The sequence below is a fragment of the Pelodiscus sinensis genome, chromosome 4 (assembly GCF_049634645.1).
Source record: "Pelodiscus sinensis isolate JC-2024 chromosome 4, ASM4963464v1, whole genome shotgun sequence".
NCBI classification, from domain to species: Eukaryota; Metazoa; Chordata; order Testudines; family Trionychidae; genus Pelodiscus; species Pelodiscus sinensis.
The window spans coordinates 127,066,662-127,083,406 of NC_134714.1; the positions used below are offsets into that span (position 1 = coordinate 127,066,662).

The 16,745-nt window shown below is 58.8% G+C and overlaps 2 protein-coding genes across 2 annotated transcripts; one reads left to right on the forward strand and one right to left on the reverse strand.

Annotated features, from left to right (window-relative positions):
- Positions 1–41: 41 nt before the first annotated feature.
- On the forward strand, positions 42–6,765 carry PPP1CA (protein phosphatase 1 catalytic subunit alpha). The gene is made up of 7 exons (XM_075928529.1): positions 42–253; positions 2,424–2,555; positions 2,771–3,001; positions 3,453–3,557; positions 5,145–5,368; positions 5,741–5,875; positions 6,329–6,765. Exons 1-7 carry the CDS (start codon positions 199–201, stop codon positions 6,437–6,439), a joined length of 993 nt encoding a protein of 330 aa, XP_075784644.1. The 5' UTR covers positions 42–198; the 3' UTR covers positions 6,440–6,765.
- A 1,059-nt stretch (positions 6,766–7,824) lies between these two features.
- Positions 7,825–15,435, reverse strand: RAD9A (RAD9 checkpoint clamp component A). The gene is made up of 12 exons (XM_075928528.1): positions 15,280–15,435; positions 12,771–12,971; positions 12,425–12,495; positions 12,014–12,148; positions 11,318–11,432; positions 10,850–10,949; positions 10,145–10,254; positions 9,280–9,386; positions 9,140–9,204; positions 8,754–8,876; positions 8,276–8,495; positions 7,825–8,106 (listed from the first exon to the last, which is right to left on the reverse strand). The coding sequence occupies exons 2-12, from the start codon at positions 12,802–12,804 to the stop codon at positions 8,002–8,004; spliced, it is 1,185 nt and encodes a 394-aa protein (XP_075784643.1). The 5' UTR covers positions 12,805–12,971; positions 15,280–15,435; the 3' UTR covers positions 7,825–8,001.
- Positions 15,436–16,745: the final 1,310 nt, after the last annotated feature.

Consider the following 16,745-nt stretch of genomic DNA (forward strand, 5'->3'; position numbering starts at 1 on the left):
CAATGATCCCTCCGCTCCTCTAGGTGGGGCGGCAGGCCGCGCGCTCCCGACCCGCCTCCTGGCTGAAAGCGGCAGAGCCGGCAGGTTCTCGGCCCCAGCAGCCTCCAGTCGGCCCGGACCTAGCGCAGCCAGGCGGGTGGGGGGCGAGTGCAGCAGCAGGAAGCCAGGCGTCCGGGCCTGCCCCTCCGCAAAGCCGCCATGTCGGAGGGCGAGAAACTCAACTTGGACTCCATCATTGGGCGGCTGCTGGAAGGTGCGGGGGAGGCCCGAGCAGGGGGCTGCGGGCGTGGGGGGGGGGGCTGCCCGGTTGCATCCTGCCCCCCCCCCCCCCCGTGCATAGGCTGGGCCGCCGGCCGGGAAGGGCTGCGGGAAGCCCCGGGGCTGCAAAGACCCGGGCCGGGCGCTCCGGGAAGTTCCGCGTTCGCTCCTTTGTTTTCGCTCGGCTCTTCCTGCCGGCTGGGCGATCCCGGGCGGAGGGCGGCCCCACGCGGGGCTGGGCGCAGGGAGTGGGTGGGTGCAAGGAGGGCCGGGGCTGGCCCCTACGCGGGAAGGCGGCGTGGGGGTCGCGGAGCTCCAGTGGTCTCTTCCACGCTGCCCCGGGCCCCTGACGGGTCCGTTTCGCTGCAGCCCCGTGTGGGGCGCGCTGCCCATAGGCCCCATGGAGGAGCTAGAGACTCCTATTCCTGGAGGCGCGGTGGGGGCTTGATCTCAGATGGGGGGAAGAGTGTGGCTGTTGGTGGAGGAAGAGGGGGGCAGGGAGTGGGGTGTTCCTGGCCTTTCACCCTCCCCGCCACTTAATTCCACGCAAAGAATGGGGACTATCCCCCAGGCCGGCCCCCAGCAACATTAGTTATGGGGAGCGGGGGGGAATCGAGCTCCCTTCACCCCACCCGCCCCCAGAGCCCTGCTGTGTCTGACGTCAGTTTCCTTCTTCCTGAAAGCCCTGGGGGAGTGTGGGGAGGAGCCTGAGTTCTGGAGGGCTGGGACCGGCCTGAGCAGTCCTGGGGCCAGAGTAGGTGCGGGGAATGTTGAGTAACCCCTGCTTTCCTGGCCAGCCCCCCCCCCCCCCTTGTGTATATGTGAAACGGGGAGGGGGGAGGTGTTAACCAGTCTTCCTAGTGCTAACTTCTTTGTTCCAGTGCTGCCAACAAAATGTGTGGGGGAGATTAGCTGTTACTTCCCTGATCCTTTTAACACTAGGGGTGTTGGGGGGGGAGGGGACCCCAGCTACGTTGGCCAGATTGGCAGCAGACCACTGGGGCTAGACCCTGGGCTGAAGCAGGTGCTGAATGGCAGATTATGTGATCTCCCATTCTTGTCCATCACATATTGCAAAGCAGAGGCATCGGTTCCCTGTGTCATATAAGGAAACCGAGGCACGTAAGGAAACTGAGGCATGGGGGACGGAAGCAGCCTAAGATTAGAGCAATTCAGAGGTGGGGAAAGAACCCAGCATGCCAGTCCAGCATCAGTTGCTGGGCCACCTGCCTCTCGAAGCTTGTGTATTCTGCAGTGTGCGGTGGCGGAAAGCACTCCAGTGTGACCAGTAGGGCAAGTGTGGCCTGCCTGAGAAGGAGCCACAGTTTACCTATGTACATTGCCCAAGAGCTACAGTAATTTGTCAGCAGTCCCCATCAGGTGCCTCCTTTCCCGTCTCCATTATCTTTTCCCCACCAGATGCCCCACCGGTCAGCGCCTCCTTTTTCTTTCCCGTACCTCCTGCCCACTGCAATCAGCTGTTTCAAGGCACTTAGGAGGCTCTGTGGGGGAGGAAAGGAGGGAGGGTGCGATACACTTGGAGGAGGAGGTGGAGCCGAGTTGAGCACTGGAAGGTTGGCAGCTGGAGCTGCAGCCCCGGAGTCAGTGCCCTGAGCAAGGAGTCACATATTAACTTCAGAAGAGCCACAGGTTGGCCACTCCAGAGCTAGGGAGTAGGGAATAGGCTTCCCTCTAGCATGCACCAACTCCGATCCTACTCCATGGTGGGGGGCACTGGCTGACTCAGCAGGACGAGGGAGAGGGGCTCAGGGCCTCCCAGCTGTCCTAGTGTTTGAAGAGCCCATCTGGGTTCTGGCCAAGGGGCCTGTGTGATCCCAGCCTAACTGCGCCTCCTTGAGCTGCCTGCACAGATCAGTGAGGACCCAGGCTAGGCCAGGACTCTTGTGGTGCCTTCTTCCTTCCCCCTTTGTTGGTCTTGAGTCACCTGTTAACCTGGCCTTCAAGTGGAAGGGGCAGGGCAAACCCTTGGCCTTTGGCTGGGATGTGGTACACGGGCCTGTCCAGAAGAACCTCCGGGTTCAGCCCTGTGGCCCCCTGGATCATTCCAGCATCTGTGGAGTGGCCCTGGGATCTGTGGGAGTGTCTCTGAGCAGTGCAGGAGCTAGGACCTCGACCCAGCAGACACCCACTGTTCTATGTTGCAGTGCAAGGCTCGCGGCCTGGCAAAAATGTGCAGCTGACGGAGAACGAGATCCGGGGCCTCTGCCTCAAGTCGCGGGAGATCTTCCTGAGCCAGCCCATCCTGCTGGAGCTGGAAGCGCCGCTCAAGATCTGTGGTGAGTGAGGCTGGGGGGCGGGAGCTGCCGTGGGAGAGATGATGTGGGGATTCCCTGCACCCCTTGTTTGCTGTGGGTGGAGTCCCTGGCTCAGACCGGGCTGGGTGGGAGGTCAGGGGTGGAACTGTGGCCCCCTTGCTGGCCCTTTCCAGAGGTGACTCTTCGGGGGGGGGGATTTGGAGGGTGATCCTTATCTCACTTCCTGCCCTCCCCAGGTGACATCCACGGGCAGTACTATGACCTGCTGCGGCTCTTTGAATATGGGGGCTTTCCGCCTGAGAGCAACTACCTCTTTCTGGGCGACTATGTGGACCGGGGCAAGCAGTCATTGGAGACCATCTGCCTCCTGTTGGCCTACAAGATCAAGTACCCTGAGAACTTCTTCCTGCTGCGTGGCAACCACGAGTGCGCCAGCATCAACCGTATCTACGGCTTCTACGATGAGTGTGAGTGTGGCCCCTGCCCGAGTCCCCACCACCCTGCTCCCCACACGCCACCAGGAGTGCACCAGCATCGACTATACGGCATGTACCATGAGGGTGCACCCATTTCTCCTGCCCCCGTGCATTCCCTTACAGTCCCACGTCTGTACTCTTGTGCCTCCTCTGCCCTGACCACCATGACCCCCACACCTCCAACCACAAGTGCGCCAGCATCCATGGCAGAGGGCAGCCTCTGCCCAACCTCCCAGGTGCTGTCTAGCTAACCCTGGGGCTAGACTGGCATCCCCTGTAGAAGAAAGCCCTGTGCACCATCCCTGCATGGTTCACTTTGCTCCCTGTATGACCTGGGTCTTGCCCCGCAGACCAGGGCCCAGCCTTGGAAGGATTGGTGGGTCCGGCCCCCTCCCATGTCTGCCTCAGTGACTGGGCCCCCACCCGCCCTGTTGTCTCACAGGCAAGAGGCGCTACAACATCAAGCTGTGGAAGACGTTCACCGACTGCTTCAACTGCCTGCCCATTGCTGCCATTGTGGATGAGAAAATCTTCTGCTGCCATGGAGGTGGGTGAAAGGGCTGCGAGGCAAGGGGCGGGGTGGTGCCTCCTTGTCCCCAGTAGGGAGGGAGACGGCACAGCGGGGTGCTGCAGGAACTCCAAAGGGGCTTGGCCCAGCAGAGGGTGCTGCTAGGGATGGCAGGGGGAGCTAGGCACCAGGGGCTTTGGGCTGGGCAGGGCATTGCTGCGTGGGTGGGGTGGGTGCTAGGCAGGGCTAGAGGATGCTGGGTAGGGATGTAAAAGGTTAACCAGTTATGCAGTAAGCATTAGCCTGACCGGCATGCTTATCTGGTAACAGGTTAACCGGAGGGTCAGGCAGAGGGAGCAGCTTCCTGCCTGCTGCAGGACCCCATCTGGAGCGGAGTATGGGGCATATCTGGGGTGGGGTGCTGCAATGCAGATATGTGGGGGAGGGCAGTTGCTATGGGGCTGTGACTGGGCGTGGATATTATGTAAGCCCCTTCATATATTCAGTTTAAACAGGTTTTGATTAAAAAATCCCTGGATTTTACAAAAAGTATTCAATTTTTTTTCTAATTTTCACCTCATTTTTGTATCCTTTAAATATATAAAGATAATTTATTAGGAAAATACAGTGCATTGCAGTAATACAGGAGTCTGTGTGGTTATGCAAAGCTGCCTGATGCAAGCAGCCTTGTATTAGCCTAAAAGATGCACCCAATAAACAAGTGGGCATGCATGCAAGCTCTGAAGTACGTGAGCATCTGAATGTACTGATGAATCTCACGCCCACCACATACATGTTTCAAGTTTTTTAGCAGGTAATGGTTTAAAGCTCTGACTCACTAACGGGAGGAAATGATAATCTTTCTAAATACATTTCAGAATACAAGTATTGAAAAATTAAAAACAGAAACAGGCGAGAAAGATGAAATTGTCTGCTGCAAATGGTGTGGCCCAATTATTAAATGTAAATATTTATAGGCTAATAGTTCTAAGTCTACATCAGTAACATTTTTAGTCAAATGAAGGGGATTAAAGATACAGGTTGAACCTTTCTAGTATGGCACACTCTGCTCCAGCATCATCTGTGGTCTGGCATGATTTAGGCAGCTGGATGTCCACTTACCATGGGCGTGGCCAAGTTTCCCAGGGTCCCATAAAGTTGGTTTACAGCCACCGGTCCTGGTTCTGTGCTGTTGCTTTGCTCTGATTTACCCCTAAATGTCTTGTCACGAGCCCAGTAAGCAGTGGACGTGTTGGCGATGCTGCTAGACAATACTGACCTCCCGTGGTTCAGCACCAGCAACCTATACATTGTTTTCTGAAACTCAGAGGTGACATTATGTGTTGTTCTGTTTTAGTTCTGTAGCAAACCACACTGATGAACAGAATTCAAACCCTTAATCTACTGGACACTTTACTGTGTTTTCACCTACCAAAATAAATCCTGATATTTACACAGAAAAATGATTCCCCCTCCCCACCTCTTTTTGTGGTTGTAAGGTTAAATACTGATAAATTGCCGGGGGAAAAAATAAAAACTGAAAATGAAGGACCCTATTATGCTGCCAGAGTGGGCCAGGCTCCAGTGAGGGACAGAGTCTAACAGACCCATCTCCCCTCCCTTCAGGGCTGTCTCCAGACTTGCAGTCAATGGAGCAGATCCGCAGGATCATGCGCCCCACAGACGTGCCGGATCAGGGGCTGCTGTGCGACCTCCTGTGGTCTGACCCTGACAAGGATGTCCAGGGCTGGGGCGAGAATGATCGTGGTGTCTCCTTCACCTTTGGCTCCGAGGTGGTCGCCAAGTTCCTGCACAAACATGACCTGGACCTGATCTGTAGGGCACACCAGGTACCGGCTCAAAGGTGCTGTGGGGTGGGATTGAGGGGCATCAGAAGGGTTGGGATAGCAAGGCCCTGTGGGTTGCGGTGCAGAAGCCTTGGCAGAGCTGCATGGGGTGCTCTGCTGGAAAGATTTCCCCTGGCTGGGGTGCAGGAACCTGCTGGTGTGGGCTGGCTTGTATTGTTTGGAGGAGTCTGTTTCCTGCTCCTACCTCCTGCATGGGTGATGGAGAGGGGTTGGCCTATGGTGCCAGGCTGTGACTTTTGGGACATTCACTGTGACGTCAGGCAGAGCTGGGGGCACTGAGCAGAGGTCCCTGTGCCTGAGGTGGGTAGAGCGGTGCTCCAGGGCTGGGTATTACGCCATGTCTCCCTGCCCCAGGTAGTGGAAGATGGTTACGAGTTCTTTGCCAAGCGCCAGCTGGTGACACTTTTCTCCGCCCCCAATTACTGTGGCGAGTTTGACAACGCGGGTGCCATGATGAGCGTGGATGAGACACTCATGTGCTCCTTCCAGGTGAGCCAGGGAGGGGGCAGTGCCCTGCCCTGCCGGGGCAGGTGAAACCAGTTCCACGGGGGCAGCATTGGCCCTAAAGCCTGAGCTTTGTGCCAGGCAGATCCAGAGAGGATGTCGGGCAGCTCTAGCCCTCTGTGGGCAGGAAGTGGGAGGGGAGTCAGGCCTTGGTTGGTATAAGGGCGACTTGAGGAGGAAATCTGCAGAGGACGGGGGGGGGGGCGGGGGGGCGGGGGACAGCCCAGCTGGGGAAAGGTCTGGGCCTCATAGGAACCTGCATGCCGGGTGGCAGGTGGGTGTCTCCATGGCAGCCACTTCTTCAGCTAATTTCAAAAGCAGTAGATCCTGTGGGCTGTGGGGGCTGGCATGCGTCATGGACCAGCAGCTGTGCCAGCTCTCCGTGGGCAGGGCCCACCCCCCCCCGTCCCCACAGCCAACCCACCTTTCCTCCTGCAGATCCTGAAACCAGCTGACAAGAACAAGGGCAAGTACGGGCAGTTCAGCGGCCTGACCCCCGGCGGGCGCCCTGTCACGCCCCCGCGCAACTCGGCCAAAGCCAAGAAGTAACCGGCTGTTCCCCCCCACCCTGCCCCACGGACTGGGGGGCTGGGCCCACCCCCCCGGCTGCCCTGGCTCTCTGCACCGGGGCTCTGCTGTCCAGTGCCCACCCTGCCTGCCTGGGGCAGAGCTGAATTGTTATTTTTAAACTCCTGGAGTTTGCTACCAAAAATCCTGCTCCAGGGAGGGGGGGCTGGGGATGGCTCTTGATTTGGGGGGAGGGGGTTTCACTTTTCTTTTTTTTTTGGATCACGTCTATTTTGCCAGTTGAGCCCCTGCCCCTCCCCCCTGCTGCTGAGAATCTTTTTGAATAAATATTTACCAGAAATTCTTAACCCTGCTGCTTCCCCTTCCCTCTGTTCCTAGCCTGGGCCAGGGCTTCCCTGACAGGTTATAGACCCCAGCCAGCCCTGGGCTGAGGCTCTGCCCGTTCCAGGAACTGCCCCCTACCATTCTCCATGCCCTGGGGCATCTCCCCTCAGCACCTGCTTGCTGCCCCCAATCCCACAGGGGCTTCCTATCTCGCCTTCCTGGGGAGAGCCGTGCTGTCACTAACTGCATGGAGAGTTATGCTGGCGCTCTGATCTATCTTCCTGGTGGGGCAAAGGAGAGAGGGGCCCCTTGGCTGCTGAGGGGGGCAGAGGCAGCTGAGTCCAGGCTGGGTGGAGGAGGCATTGGGGGTTACACTATGGCAGAGGATCTCGGGCTGAACTTAGCTGCTCAGGGAAGGGGGGTTCAGAGCAGCCCTTCCCTTTCTTCCCTGGGCTCTGTTCTAAGGGGCTTTTGTGCATGTGGGGGGTGGGAGCACAGGACCACGCTTTCTGCCTCCATTGTGGCCAGGAAAGAGCACAGCTGGGATCAGCCATGTGCCCAGGAGTAGGACCCAGCCCAGCTGTGCCTAGTGTGTGCCCCCAGCAGAAGGGGGCCGGGCAGTTGCCATGGGCCACTGTAGGAGCCCATGGCACTGGCAGAGTTGGTGGCATCTAAGCAGAGGAAAGGGGGGTGGGTTACCAGGCCTGTGTCAGCTTATGCTTGTGGGGCAGTCAGAGGGGTACTGTGAGGTTCAGCTCAGCTCTGGCCCCCTTGGGACTGGCACCTGGGCTCTGCCAGAAATTTGCTCTGATTCAGGCTTCTTTCTGCGGGACAAGCTCAGGGAGATGGTATGGGATCTCCCCCCCGCCCCGCCTTACAAGAAGGGAGACTTAGCTTGGCTACAATAACCAGAGGCACAGGGTGGGCGTGGGGAATACCTTGCCTCCCCCTCCTGGCACAGCCTCTTCCAGGTACAGGAGCCTGCCTGCTATTCTCCCCCCTCCCCCCAAGCTGGTGCCAGTGTTTTTTTTGTGGGGGGTGGAGTGCAGGGGCCGAGCTCCTTCAGCAACAGCCCTGGAGGCAGCAGCCTGTTTTATTACAAAGGGTTTATTTACAGGGCATGGTCTGTTCAGTGGCTTGGAAGCAGCAGCCCCAGCCCAGACTTCCGGCTCCGCTCCAGCAGAGGTGCCAGGTCCTGCTTCTCCATCCAGGCTGCCGGGGGCTCTCTTGGGGAGGGGGCAAGGGCAGAACGGGACCTCTCAGGACTCTCCTTCGCTGTCCTCAGCCAGCACATCCTGGCTGGGCCCAGTGTGGGTGCCCGTCTGAGACTGGGACAGCACCGACCCAAAGAACAAGGAGCGGAACTGTAAGAGATCCAGCAGGATGTGAGTGGAGAACGTTGCAGCTTCCCCTCCTCCATACTCCCCCTCAGTGGTTCCCCTTCCACTGGCTCCAGTACACCAGGGGCAAGTCCACACAGCTCCCCTCCCCAGAACAGCCCAGGTGGCTCTGCCCACACTGCCCCCCCCATACCTTTTTCTGTGGGGGGGTCCCTGGCACAGCCCCCTCCTGGTCACTTTCCAGGGAGCTGCTCTCTGACTCCAGCGCAGCGCCTGGATGGGGGCGTCTCTGGGGAAAGGTGGGGCTGGAGGGTAGCCCAGGCCCCTCCTCACACGTGGTCTCCATAGCAATCATGTAGGAATCGATGTCATCACCACTGAAGTCATCATCAGGCACAGCCGGGGGGAAAGTGCTGTGGGGAGAGGGGAAGCAGGGCTGGGGCCAGACTCCAACCTTGCCTCTGGAGATGGGCTCTTCCCCCTGCCTCCAGTGATCAGCCCCGTAGCCCAGCTCTCCTACCCTTTGGCTGCCCCACGGCAGCTGTTGCTTGAGTCTGCAATAGCAGCCCTAAGAGGGAGGCACCAGCCAGACAGTTCACTGGGGTGGTTCACTCTGGACCCTAATGACAACTGGTTACATGCCACTGTCAAACCCTCAGGATCCTACTTACCCATTGGCTGGTCGGGCCCGCAAGGTTGTGGAGGGGACCTCTAAGCTGCTGTTAGGGTCTGACAGGGTGGCCAGGACGAGGTGCACTTCCAGCAGGGGGTCCGACAGGGTGAAGATGGCTGGCCTACAGGGATAGCAGAGTGGAATGAAACACATGGGGAAGGGATCAGGACCCTAGAGGGACAGCACTGGCTGTGTGTGTAGAGATCTGCAGCACGGGGGTGGGGAGGGCACAAGGGAGGCCCCCAACCCATCAAGAGGATCACAGACATGGACAGGAAATGACAGTGGCAATGAAAACATGACTCCAGCTGGGGAGAGCCGGCCCAGGGCACTGAGGTAGAGGGAGCATCCCCCTCCTCCCCTGCAAGGCCGGCCTGGACATACCTGCCAGGGCAGTCGAAGTAGATGTTGAGGGGCAGGTTGGAGGACTCAGCAAAACTCAGGAGACCCTGTGGGCAGACAGACAGATTCAGTGGGGTGGCCCCACCCTCTGGGGCTACAGCAGGGGGACCCTACTCACTCACCCGGAACTCCTTGAGGCAGAAGGTGACATGCGATTGCTGCTGTATCCGGACATCCTGGAACTCGTCCTCGGAGAGGCACAACTCTGTCACCATTGTCCTGCTGGGCTCTGAGAAGAGAGGGGGGGCTCAGCAGCAGCTCCCTGGGCGCCCAACACTGCCAAGCCATCCCCCAGGGCTATGTCCACACTCACAGCTTCTTGCTCGAGAAATATGCAAATGAGGCTAAGCGTGGACGATCGCCGTGCCTCATTTGCATCCCGAATGAGCCGTCATTTTTGCAAAAGAGGCTCTTGCGCAATGCCGTTATTCCTGAAAATAATCGGCTCATTAGGTATGCAAATGAGGCTTAGCTTCATTTGCTTATTTCTCACTCAAGAAGCTGCAAGTGTAGACATAGCCTAGGAGTGTTCCCTGTAAACTGGGTGCTTGTGTGGCTGCTCAGGACTGGGTCAAGCCAGCAAGCTGATTACCAGAGCCCCCCTGGCTAGGTTTTTGTTTCTACTGGTGGTGCACGTTCACGCATGCTTAGTGCCCATAACATTTATTCCACACCTTGTCAGAAAAAACATCTGCACATGGATAGCAAAGGTGAGAGGGAACACGGCCCACCACCCACTCGCCACTGTTCCATCTGCTGCCAAAGCTTCCTGCCCCAGAGATGCCAGCCAGTCCAAACCCTGGGACTCCTGCTGTGTGACGTGGAGCCCTTCCCCTTTAGCGAGTGCCACCTCCAATCCTGCCCCTGAGCAGGGGGACACAAAGCTTTTCCCTTCTAGGGAGTGCAGGGTACAGTCCTGAGCTGGGCCTGTGTCTGGGGGAGGGAGCCCATCCAAGCAGTAAACCACGGAGGGTGGCGATGGCTCACCTGTCTCCTCATCCAGGTAGTTGCGGAAGCTCACCTTCCCGGCAGGGCTGACCCCCAGCGTCACCTCGGCCAGCGTCACTGGGAAATGGACCACAGCATCCACCAGCACCCTGCCGCCAGAGGTGAACAAGCTGTGACCCTGCCCTACAGGCACAGCTGCCTAGTGCCCCCTTCTCCTACCCTCTGTGCCCACCTAGCACCCCAGAGAATCAGCCTCTGCCCCGCCCCCGATCCTCCCACACCATCCTTGCCAAGTCACCAGCCAAAGGAGACAGCACATACCCCCAGATCCCCCTCTCCAGTGGCTCTGACCCAGGAGTTTGCAAGCTGGTTTCAGGGTCAGTGGGGCCTGCAGCCAAAGCCCAGAACCCCTGCACCCTCACAGGGCTGGAGTTGTGGGGCTGAAACCTCGAGGGCCAAGCCCTGATGCTTGTGAACCCGAAGGCTCCAGTCCCACACAGCTAAAGCCCTGAACCCTCCCTATTGGCTCAAGCCCAGAGCCCCAAGGTCCCCCCGCTCTGTGGTGAATACTCTGAGCTCTGGTCCCACATGGCTAATGCCCCTGCCCCCCAGGAGCAGCCCCTGCTCCGACAGCTCCCCAGCGGGTGATGGGGTCCTCCTACCATGCTGGGGGCCTGAGAAAGGTGTCCGAGAACCCCTCGTCCTTACGGCAGGCTCTGGCCAGACTCAGCAGAGCCCACTCACCGGGCAGGGGCGTGCAGGGCGTTGGCGCACAGCTCCTTGTCGAAAACGGCCTGCAGCAACTCGCACTCTTGGAACGACAGGTTGTGGGTCTTGGTGACGCCTGCCAAGGGCACAGGGACAACGGCTCAGGGATCCCCCATCATGGCCATCAGCAGACCCGGAGCCTGCGCAATGCGCCTCCCCAGCCCGGCCTTGTGTTCAGTAGGGAACCAGGCCAGGGGTCTGCCCCTCCTCCACACCCTCCAAGCTTCACTCATCCCTAGCCACCTGCACGCGTCCCTTCTGCTCCCTGGTACCTCGCACTGGGAGCTAGGTGGGTAGAGGTCCGCTGGCCCCAGGCCTCAATCCAGGCTCCCTTGCTTGACTATTGAGATGATCCCTCCCAGTGGAGGGCTCCCCAATCACCACCCCCCTCCACTAATGGGGCTTCCTAGATGCCTCTTCTTGCCCCCACAGGGCGGCACTCACCATATTTGCAGTGCAGCTGCACGACCAGTCGGCTGGCCCGGGGCTTCAGGGATATCAGACACTTCTCGACCGTCTTCTCCAGCGAGGGCAATGAGCGGAACACACCCAGGAAGGACTGGGAGGAGAGAGACACACCCCCAACCCTGTCACTACCCTCACTGCCTGCCACACAGCTGGGGAAACAGCCTCATGGAGCAGCTCCACCCAGCATAGCCGGGGACAGAATCCAGGAGCCCTGGCTCCCGGCTCCCCTGCTGTAACCACAAGACACCGATTCCCCTCCCAGAGTCAGGGAAAGAACCTAGGAATCCTGCCTCCCAGCCCTCCTGCTGTAACCCAGGAAAGAACCCAGAAGTCCCAGTTCCCACCAGGATTCTTTTCCATGGAACAGGGTGGTCACAAGCCCCTGATACCTGCTCCCCCCTCCTCGTGCCAGCTACACTCACTGCCAAGGGTGAAGAGAGTCACCACTCCTGATCCCTGCAGGGCACCCCACGGAGAGTCCCACATCATTGACACAGAGACCAGGGACAAACTGCTAGGAGAAAGCTCTCCCTGGGCAACTGAGCCCAGCCCCACACACAGACAATCGAGCCAGGGCCCTCTGCAGGACTCCCCACATCCCAGTTACTCCTGTGCCTTGCCCCCGGGCACCCCAATGAAACCTGTCCTGGATGCCCCACACAGCAGCCTCACCTTCATGAGGACCTTACAGCGGAAGGTCTCCCCATCGGGGTCTGGGCTCCCCTCCTCGTAAAGCTGGAAAAAGAGCGGGGCAAACAGGAAGCAGGCGTAGGCCGAGCGGGAGGAGTTGACAGCACGTAGAGAGAGCTGTGGAAGGGAGAGCCAACCCCTTCATTAAACAGTCTCTCCCCCCGACCCTTACCAGGAGAGAGCCTGCCCTGTCACCACCCAGCACCTCATCCCCAGCAGCTCCTCAGGGAAGAGCCAGCTCCATCACCAACCAGGGTGACCCAACTTACTCCCCTAGGAGCCCTGCGATAAATAACCCCCAAACCCTGATGGAAGCTCTCTCCCTTCAGTTCTCCCCTCCCCCTCGGATCAGAACAGTGCCCCCACCCCCACTGGTTAGAGCTGCACCCTTACCCCGTCCTCCGTGGGCTCTACGTAGAGCTCGTCTCCGATGCGGGACAGAGAATGCACAGCTTTCCCGAGGACTGAGGGGGAAAGAGAGAGACTGTGACCCAGGGCCTGTCTCCACCTAGTATCCCCAGGTCCAGCCCCATCTTGTCCTCACTCCCCTTAACTCCAGCTCTCTGAGGCAGGAAACACAGCCATTTGCAGCCAGTGCCTCCTAGAGGGAAAGGCCCCTGATCCGTTCCCCCCCCTGCTGAGCCAGCCACTCCCCCCCCGCCTTGGGGCCAGATGGGAGCTGGTACCTGCCACATGCCCCATTCCCCACCCCATGCCCAGATGGTAGCCCGGCACTCACCTTTGACATTGCCCCCGGTAACAAGGCACCTCATGGCAACAGAGTGATGCAGATGGGCTCTCCCCACCCTTGCAGGCGGGTTTCAAACCCCCATTCCAATCACAGCGCCCTGAACCCTGAGATAATCCAGCCCGGTGATGGAGAGAGTCTACCTCCGGCGCTGCACAGGGACCTCTTCCAGGGACAAATAAGTAGAAAATGCTGGAGAGAGACCACATCCTAAATCAGTCATGAAGATCCTACCACCCGCAGGCTAGATTTGGTCCCTGGCTTACTTGGATCCAGCCTGCAGGGCTGCAGTGTGAGCCCCAAACCTGCTGGGAGTCAGGTCAGTGAGGTGGGTTTTTGGGGTTTTGTTTTGCTTCTCAGGTATGTGTGGCCCTCACTGATTTTTTTGTGGGCCAGTGGCCCACCCCACCCCTAAATAATCAACTCAGTACATTCCTAGCTCTTTTCCCCTGAAGGCTACCAAAGCATTTCCCCATACCCAGCACCAACCTGCAGCCACCTCTGAGGGGAAGGAGGACAGCTGTTTAACAGCCACACAGGAGTGCCAAGCAGGAACCCCTGTCAGACTGAAGCTCCAGGAGGAATCAAGAGAGGTAGATGCACCTTCTTAGCCCCTTGCTGCAGCTCTTAATCTTACCCCTCTCCCTTCTTGGGGCTCACTCCTTTGCCCTCAGGCCAACTGTCCCTTCCAACTCCCTGTACAGTTTTGTGGCTATTCTCAACCTTGGGGTTTGTCAATCCCTGTCTGGTATCAAGAGCCCCAGCTTCTAACACAACATCCAACTGCCTCAGCTCTGCATAGAATAGGGCTCGTTCCTGCTGTGGGAGATGCACACTGAGTCTCAACCAGCACCGGCCTGTCCTGCATCCTCATCCCATCACAGACCCAGGTGGTCTCCTTTGCCACCTGCCCTGCTCCCAGATCCTTCTGGCCACTCCAGCTGCCCCAGGTTCTGGCTGCCAGATCATCCCTCCCACATGTCCTGGCTACACTTAATCATAGAATCATAGGACTGGAAGGGACCTCAAGAGGTCATCGAGTCCAGCCCCCCGCCCTCAAGGCAGGACCAAGCTCCATCTACACCATCCCTGACAGATGTCTATCTAACCTGTTCTTAAATATCTCCAGAGAGGGAGATTCCACCACCTCTCTTGGCAATTTATTCCAATGTTTGACCACCCTGACAGTTAGAAATTTTTTCCTAATGTCCAATCTAAACCTCCCCTGCTGCACTTTAAGCCCATTACTCCTTGTCCTGTCCTCAGAAACCAAGAGGAACAAATTTTCTCCTTCCTCCTTGTGACACCCTTTTAGATATTTGAAAACCGCTATCATGTCCCCCCTTAATCTTCTTTTTTCCAAACTAAACAAGCCCAGTTCATGAAGCCTGGCTTCATAGGTCATGTTCTCTAAACCTTTAATCATTCTTGTCGCTCTTCTCTGTACCCTTTCCAATTTCTCCACATCTTTCTTGAAATGTGGCGCCCAGAACTGGACACAGTACTCCAGCTGAGGCCTAACTAGTGCAGAGTAGAGCGGCAGAATGACTTCACGAGTTTTGCTTACAACACACCTGTTGATACAACCTAGAATCATATTTGCTTTTTTTGCAACAGCATCATACTGTTGACTCATATTCAACTTGTGGTCCACTATGACCCCTAGATCCCTGTGCTTCTGATTTTGCAACTTGCAGCCCAGAGCCTTTCTTTTAACCAGTCTCTCTTCTCTCCCCAGTTCCATTTCTATGTCCTGTGCTGATTACAATGGCTTATCATTTTCACAGTGTCTCCTTAGTGAGCTGGGCATGCCCTCTTCCAGGGCACCAGCCACCCTGGGGTGGGAAGATGCATTAGTCACTGTGATGTGGCTGTCTAAACAGGATGTTAAGGATGTGCTGAGCCAATCAATCTATTGCTTGGGTTAGTGAGACTGAACATCTCGTGCTGTTTTGCCCACCTCTCCCCTAAGTCCTCAGCTGGACACGGATCACTGACCACACTGGGAACCAAGGCCAGACACAGCTGGGATGCCCAGGCGATAGCTCTTTTTGTTAGTCCGGTGCCTGCAGCCCTAAAAGCCAGTTTCTGCTACTCTCCCTGTGCATTCCCATCCAAAGGGCTCGGAAGGGCTTATTGATGCCGCTCCAGCCTTAGAGCTGCTCTCCGGCATAGGAAACAGAAATCCAAGGGAAGATGCTGCTGCCAATGGAGTTGTGCAGCTACTGGGAGCATCAACACACTCTGCAGCACCGAGTCCTCCCCACCACCCACTGCCTCCCTGGTACCTGTCAGGCCCTATTCCCACAAGCTGCACCCCTGCCACGTGTCCGGCACCCCGTCCTGGCCCACCCCACACATTGCCCCCCGGCACCCCGTCCCACCCCACATGCTGCCCCCTGGCACCCCGTCCCGTCCCACCCCACGCAAGGTCCCTGCCGTGGCCCCGCCCATCCACTACAGCCCCGCCCATTTCCACCGTGGCCCCGCCCCCTCACACCTGGCCCGGGGGTCGCTCCTCGCCCCTGATGCACGCGGGGGATCCTGCAGAGACAGCACTTGTGCCTGATGGTCTCGCCCAGCACCCCCCACAATTGCCGCGCCCGGCCGCCACTCGCCTCCTCTCCTCCAGCCGTCTTCCCATTGGCCGAGCCCTGCCTTGCGTCGCCTTTTAGCGCATCCTATTGGTTCTCGGGTCACGTGGCGGGGGAAAGCCAGCTCTTCTCGTCATGTGACAAAGTCTCCGGGGAGGAGCCGCGCCGGTTTAGCGAGCATTGGAACTCCCGGGGTGGAGCCTCTTTGTGGCTGTCCCCGCGTCACCTAGGCCGCTGCGCCGGGTGGACCCGTCCCCAGCTGCCATTGGAGGAGCCGCACGCCGCTGATTGGCTGGGCCGATAGAGGGACAGAACTACCAGCCAATGGGGCTTCGAATGTGGGAGGTAACGTAGCGGGGTCCATCCAGAGCCTCAGCTCGGCCTAGGCGCCTTCGTCTCCCCTCAGACACCCCCAGCCCAGGCCTGCCTCTGCCACCCCCGCAGGGCAGGTCTTGCCCTGCTCACCTGGGATCCCCTCAGGGACCCCCTGCCCCGCCTAGGCCCTGCCCCTGCCCCATGGGACCCCCCCCCCAGCCCAGGTCCTGCCCCTGCCCCATGGTCCCCCCCCAGCCCAGGTCCTGCCCCTGCCCCATGCCCCCTCCCCCAGCCCAGGTCCTGCCCCTACCCCATGGTCCCCCCTCCCCCAGCCCAGGTCCTGCCCCTACCCCATGGTCCCCCCTCCCCCAGCCCAGGTCCTGCCCCTGCCCCCCCCCCCCAGCCCAGGTCCTGCCCCTGCCAGCCCTCACAGCTCTTTCACTAGAGTCTGTATCCTCCCCCCCCCCCAAGCTCAGCCCCCCCCTTCCCCCAGACACCCCCTTCCAAGGCCACAGACAGCTCACACTAGGCCCAGGCTCCTTTCCTGCCCCATATCAGAGTCACCCCCACACACCCCATGGCCTGGGCTGTCTTCCCAAAACCACACTTGCCCCCCCCACCAGAGTACCCTCCCTGCTTCCTGAGTCTGTTCCCTTGGGCCCCCCCCCCCATCCTGCGCTTGGAGACTCAGGACTCAGATTCCCTCCCCAGGCCCCCAGACTTGCTACCCTAGTTTGCTGGAGGCTGTGATCGCCAAGAGCAACCGCAGTCTGCCTCTTTGTGGCGGCGCTCAGCCATTCCCTGACACTGGCACCCCGTCCGGATATAAGGATGAGGCCAGGGAGCATCAGGCCAAGAGGAACCTTTGCAAGGGCTTTCCTAGCACCTTCCCAGCTCGGGATGCTCTGCCAGGCTGCAGCGCCCTCCCTGTGCCCCAGCTGAGCAGAATCGTGGAGCCTCCCCCAACCCAGCACAGGTGAATTATGTTTAGTTGAGCAGCTCTGTTCTGGTGCGTGGCTGTCAAACCCGCCTTGTGGGGCCCTGTACTCATCTCAGT

Bases quoted from the DNA above. Each gene is read 5' to 3' on its own strand.
- PPP1CA (XM_075928529.1), top strand. From the start codon at position 199: ATGTCGGAGGGCGAGAAACTCAACTTGGACTCCATCATTGGGCGGCTG. The intron at 2,556-2,770 runs GTGAGTGAGGCT...TGCCCTCCCCAG, and splicing joins AGCGCCGCTCAAGATCTGTG to GTGACATCCACGGGCAGTAC. The intron at 3,558-5,144 runs GTGGGTGAAAGG...CCCTCCCTTCAG, and splicing joins AATCTTCTGCTGCCATGGAG to GGCTGTCTCCAGACTTGCAG.
- RAD9A (XM_075928528.1), bottom strand. From the start codon at position 12,804: ATGAGGTGCCTTGTTACCGGGGGCAATGTCAAAG. The intron at 9,205-9,279 runs GTGAGTGAGTAG...GTCTGCCCACAG, and splicing joins TCTGCCTCAAGGAGTTCCGG to GGTCTCCTGAGTTTTGCTGA. The intron at 8,877-9,139 runs GTATGTCCAGGC...CTATCCCTGTAG, and splicing joins TACTTCGACTGCCCTGGCAG to GCCAGCCATCTTCACCCTGT.